The following is a 6,138-nucleotide window of genomic DNA, read 5'->3' as shown; positions in this document are numbered from 1 at the left end:
GAAAGATGAATGAATCCCTTGCCAAGAGAAGTGACCATGTAAGATTGATTTTGAAGAATCTATGATGACTTTTCAAATAAAGTAACATGATCATCGAAAGAAAGTTTAAAAGATGGAGACAACCAATCATGTGAGCAGACTTGTACCATCTGCCCACACTACTTCTGTATGTACACATAGCAATCAATCATTCACGCTGCTCTGCACCTTACTTAACTGCTTTGAAATTCCTCTCAGGACAATCTGGTGGTGCCCGAGCCCCATGGCTGCATCAATGTTTTGGAGTTAATCTACTCTGCACTACACCATGTGAATGCATGTACGTATGTATGTATGTGTACGCCAATTTCAAGTGGATTCTCAAAAATCTCACACCACGTGGAAAGCCTCCAACGACTTCCGATTCAAATTTGAACCTACAGAATAACCTGGACAAGTCTTTCCTTTTTCGTAACAATGCTCATCGGACAGAGCTATCTCCTCCCCCTAATGCGGCTGACACAGCACACTGTGATCGGGTCGCTTGTAAACTCTCCTGAGCACCGCTGCGGGGACCCCTAGTCACGACACACTATGTCCTTCGGTGCCCACTCGCACAGGATGAGGCGTACACTACCTGCCTCGCTGTACGTTGCCACACCGGGGTCCAAAACCATCAATCCGGTCACTCCGCTCCACCCTTTCCAGCATCGACATATCCATCTGCTCCGCGTCGCCGTTCGCCGTCCCTACGCTCTCTCCATCATTGTCAGCCTCGCTTCCTCCACAATCCACTCCATATGAGACAGCCCCTACTACGCCACTGCGACGCACAGATGCGACTCGGCGGGCGCTCACGATGACGTTACTCGGAGATAGTTCCGCCAAATTCAAAAGCCAGCGTCTTAACAGCACCCTTGAGCACGACTGTGGCCAATTGAGTACCGACCCGGGACACACGTCCGGAGGCTCGACACAACATCCACAACCCCATCCTCACACTTGCATCGCATTGCATACCATACCATTCCGGCTACACCATTACGCGAAACAATCATCCATGCGAAAAGACAATAGAGTCCCCAACAAACGTCCCCAAACACGGACCACAATCGGCACTGACATCTGAGACTGAGAAAAGTCTTCCCGTTATAGCATTACTTCCATGTACAAAATCCAGGTCAGCTTACTGACTCTGGTCCACCATGTATGGACATCGAAAGCCTACAGATGCCACCCCCCTCAGTACTCTTCACCGTCGTCTTCGCCGCCGTCCTCAGCCGACTCCGCACCCACTTCCTCGTAATCCTTCTCCAGAGCCGCAAGATCCTCACGAGCCTCCGAAAACTCTCCCTCCTCCATACCTTCGCCCACATACCAGTGCACGAAAGCGCGCTTCGCGTACATCAGATCGAACTTATGGTCGATCCGGGAGAACACCTCTGCAACGCTCGTGCTGTTCGAAATCATGCACACCGCCCTCTGCACCTTCGCCAGATCTCCACCCGGCACCACCGTCGGTGGCTGGTAGTTGATGCCGCACTTGAATCCAGTGGGACACCAGTCAACAAACTGGATGGTCCTCTTCGTCTTAATCGTCGCCACCGCGGCATTCACGTCCTTCGGAACCACGTCTCCCCTGTACATCAGGCAGCACGCCATGTACTTGCCGTGACGAGGATCGCACTTCGCCATCATAGATGACGGCTCGAACGCAGAGTTCGTGATCTCCGCCACCGACAGCTGCTCGTGGTACGCCTTCTCCGCCGATATCACTGGTGCGTACGACGACAGCATGAAGTGAATCCTGGGGTATGGCACCAAGTTGGTCTGAAACTCCGTCACATCCACATTCAGCGCACCGTCGAACCGGAGTGACGCGGTCAAGGAGGAGATGACCTGAGACACCAGCCGGTTCAAGTTCGTGTAAGTTGGGCGCTCGATGTCCAAAGACCTCCGACAAATGTCGTATATCGCTTCATTATCCAGCAGCACAGCCACGTCGGTGTGCTCCAACAGCGAGTGCGTCGACAGCACACTGTTGTATGGCTCCACCACGGAGGTCGACACCTGTGGCGATGGATACACTGTGAACCCGAGCTTCGACTTCTTCCCGTAGTCCACGGACAGGCGCTCCAGCAGCAGACTTCCCAAACCAGATCCCGTTCCTCCTCCCACAGCGTTGAACACAAGGAAGCCCTGCAGACCCGTGCAGTTGTCCGCCAGCTTCCTAATCCGGTCAAGGCACAGGTCCACTATCTCCTTCCCGATAGTGTAGTGACCACGGGCGAAGTTGTTCGCCGCGTCCTCCTTCCCGCTGATCAGCTGCTCCGGGTGGAACAGCTGACGGTACGTTCCGGTGCGCACCTCATCGATCACAGTCGGCTCCAAATCGAGAAACACCGCACGAGGAACGTGCTTCCCGGCTCCTGTCTCCGAAAAGAAAGTGTTGAAGGCGTCGTCTCCTCCTCCCACCGACTTGTCACTTGGCATCTGTCCATCAGGCTGCACCAACCAAAACACACATCTCTCAGATCACCTCTAACACTGCGAGCTGCCACTGCAAAATCCCCAGACGCCTGCATCACCTCTACATCTGGTCGCAGCCCTCATTTCACTCGCACATAGCAAAAAAGAACCTCCCTGTGTATACAATCACTGCCCCAACCCTCGCAATAAAAACAACAAAAAACAAATCAACCTTCCTGTTCGGCACTCGAGCACATACCTGAATGCCATGCTCCAAACAGTACAGCTCCCAGCAGGCGTTTCCGACCTGGATACCGGCCTGACCGATGTGGATCGAAATGCACTCTCTCATTGTCGCTAATTTCTCGAACACGCGTCACAGAAAAAAATTTAAGAAAGGGCTACGACTCGGGAACCTGAGCGCACTCAATGCACAAACCAACTCAGCTATACACAGCACGGTGCAACGACGAGCGCAGAGACAAAAAAGCTTGAGAAAACTTCGAGGTAGGCGTGTACGAAGACGCCTCCAAGAAGTGAGATGAGACCAGCGCTGCGGCTATGCTATGCAATGCCCTACCCTCGAGTGGCAACCTTATGGTTCGAGAGAGACGATCCCTCATTGGCCGCACCGGCTGAACCGGTACCGGGATCCCCTCTCCCGGTGGATCCCGGCTGTCCCGTTGGGACCGCGGTGGTGGGTCATAACCGTTTTCCCGCTCAGGAGGACATTTTTAACTTGACAGACCAAGCGACGGCTCATCTTGTATCAGGCAGGCCAAGATAACTCCACGAACAGGCCGTCTTCCACGAACCAAATATCTCACCTCACCTCACTACTTCATGCCAACAACAGCAACTCCTTCGAGCTAGTTTGTTTACAGTCGCCGATCGATGTGTTGGTGCTGGCAGCCGCCTGCATTTCATTCCATCACAAAGGAGAAACAGTGGTTTCGGGTCATCATCACGTATTGGTTTCAAAATATTGCTCCCCTGAGGCCCGAGGCTGTACATATGCTTTGTACTCCGCGAGCGAGCGGCGAGCGATCAACCTCGGCATGGGACTCGCCCACAATTACCCGACTTCACACCTATGAATCAAAATCCCCACAACACTGTCTTGTCTTGCCATGCACACATTTCTCTGTCTTCGGTGGAACATTATGCCTTTATTGTTGTTCATGCAGAAAATGGTTTTTTAACAGAAAATGTGCTTCTTAACTTTTCTTCTAGAGTAAGGGATTTGACACGTACCACATCAATTTGCATGTCTTCTACCTCTGAATGTGAATTCACACTACTTGCCGACATAGTTGAGGCATGACGAACCGTATGTTGTCTTGAACGTTGGTCTTGGCAACATTGAAATAAGCGGTTATCGCACTTCACAGCTTGGCTAATAGCTTCGTTGAGCATTTACGGATCAAGAAGAATTAATAGCAAATCCTTCACATCGTCCCTTAAATCCCAATAGAATTGACTCATCAACGCTTCTTCATCCCAATTGATGTCGCATGCTAATTGCCTGAAGTCCGATGCATAGACTGATGTAGACCGCATCCCTTATCGTAGTGATCGGATCTTTGTTGTAGCCCATCAAACCTTGTCGTGTTCACCAAATGCTTCATAAATGCATCACTCATATATGCTTACGAAGACATATATGGGGAGGAAAGCTTAGACTCTCTCTTAGAATATAATAGGGCATATAATACGGTATAGAAGACTTATCTTTCCTAACACCTACTCTTGTTAAATCCGTTGAGCATCATCTCACGAAGCTCCTTTGGAGCCTTACCAACTATGCCATTCTCTAAAGGATATAGTGGCTTAAATCACATTATCTTTTATGACTTCTCTTTTCATCAAATACATCATGCGTGTATTTGTAATAGTTAGATTGTGGTCTCTTAAGATGGTCGTAGTATAACGAAAGGAAGGAACTCGAACATATCTTTATTAGGTAATCTATTTCTTCTAAGTCTTGGAAATAGTCCTATGTCACAAGCATATACTCTTGAGTACGGACCATCCTTGGGATATCTCATAGTTGATCTTCCTTGGACTTATACTTTTCTCTTCTAGTTACTGTAATTATTATTGGTTTAATAGAGCACTCTCTTGCATATCCGGATACAAACAACTCTGGAACTTCTTCTTTTAAAGCAAATGTTCGTGTATACGATGTTTAGATACCTTCTCTTCTTCAACTATGAAGTTGTATAAGCTTGTTAAAGCTCATCTTTTACTTCATCGTAGACACTAAGTAAGAATAGGATCTGGTTTATAATGTCATCTATATGTTCCTCGTGCTTAATATTTGATATTGTGATAGTCTTGCTTTCTCTTCTTTTGAATGTTATTATTCCAAGTTTAGCATACAAAGAATACTTGACTTTCATGGATATTGGAAGAGTTTTTCTCTTAATGAAAAGATCTCGCATAGTCTAGGCTCGTTCATTACAACATCACATAGTAGCTCCAAATCTGGCTTCTCTTTTGTTATGTTAGCAGATAACTCTATGTTTGTGACTTCAACATCTTGTTGTATATCAATACAGATCGTAGTACCAATCATGCTAACAAGTTCGAAAGAAGATCTGACATATGATGATACATGTCTTATCTTCATTACACTTTGAGCTAAAGTCAAAGTATGCTTTTATAGGTATCCTCTTATTATCGTCTTTAAGAAATTTGAAATCATGAACGTAATAAGAAATGCATCTTTACCTTTTAATGCGTTGTCGACTTCCATTGCAGGATAGAAGTGCTTGTACCATTGATAGTCACCAACATGTCTTTCGACAAGAGGAACATCTTCAGACACACATATAGTATCAAAAAGTGTATTTCCATCTGTATCGCTAATGCGCCAGACTAAGGTTACCTCTTTTATCATATAAGAATCCATGTCTCTTGATAAGCGTAAGAAAATAACACCAGCGTAAAAAGTACCTTTCTACATCAATATTTTTATTTTTTTATATTACTATTACGTAGTAAAAACTTCATTGCAATAATCTCTTTCTATTCTTATTATATCACCTCTTTTAAATCCATACCACTTACATATTCGATCTTCAGCATATATCTTTGGTAGGCTATCATGAGATATTCTTTTTTCTTTCATTTCTTGTAGTTCTAAACTTGATGCAATATAGTGCTTTGGAACAAGCACATTAGATGTAGGATTGAACATAAGCTCTTCTTCAATAAACATTGTTGTACCATACACAGATATATCACCCTCAAATACAGAAGCATCAAGGGTATTTGATGGCATTACTATTATAGTAGCAAACTCTATGATGTCCTCTTGTACAGATTTGTAATATTCAAGCATGAAGTTTGATATATCTTTCTTTGTAAGAACGTTTGTATTTGCTCCAAAGGGATTCTTATCTACAAAGTTTCTTGCTAATAGTACCACAAGGTCATTCTCTTGTCTGCATATGGGCCCATCCTTTCATCCGACTCAACGAGATTATCGTTAGGTACATATCCTCTATCTTGTACCATCTCTTTTATAACTCAAATCATATTACTTAGATAATATGAATCTATAATACCTAAGAATGTTCTTTTTGATTGTAGTCTTATCATAAAACTTAGAACCGGGATATGTTTAGATCAATATCAACAATTTCATCGATAACGTCATTACAGAGCATAGAGAATTGCATATCT

General features: G+C 45.5%; 1 protein-coding gene across 1 annotated transcript; it reads right to left on the bottom strand.

The window, feature by feature from the left end:
• Nucleotides 1–1,105: 1,105 nt before the first annotated feature.
• LOC112281111 (tubulin alpha chain) lies at nucleotides 1,106–3,006 on the bottom strand. Its single transcript, XM_024517301.3, has 2 exons — nucleotides 2,708–3,006; nucleotides 1,106–2,484 (listed from the first exon to the last, which is right to left on the bottom strand). Exons 1-2 carry the CDS (start codon nucleotides 2,798–2,800, stop codon nucleotides 1,222–1,224), a joined length of 1,356 nt encoding a protein of 451 aa, XP_024373069.1. The 5' UTR covers nucleotides 2,801–3,006; the 3' UTR covers nucleotides 1,106–1,221.
• Between the last annotated feature and the right edge of the window lie 3,132 nt (nucleotides 3,007–6,138).

Source organism: Physcomitrium patens, chromosome 4 (genome assembly GCF_059467195.1).
Source record: "Physcomitrium patens ecotype Gransden chromosome 4, ASM5946719v1, whole genome shotgun sequence".
NCBI lineage: Eukaryota > Viridiplantae > Streptophyta > Bryopsida > Funariales > Funariaceae > Physcomitrium > Physcomitrium patens.
Note: the sequence above shows the minus strand (reverse complement) of the source record. Positions and strands in the feature narration are given on the sequence as shown.

Bases quoted from the DNA above. Each gene is read 5' to 3' on its own strand.
- LOC112281111 (XM_024517301.3), bottom strand. From the start codon at position 2,800: ATGAGAGAGTGCATTTCGATCCACATCGGTCAGGCCGGTATCCAGGTC. The intron at 2,485-2,707 runs GTATGTGCTCGA...TGGTTGGTGCAG, and splicing joins GTTTGGAGCATGGCATTCAG to CCTGATGGACAGATGCCAAG.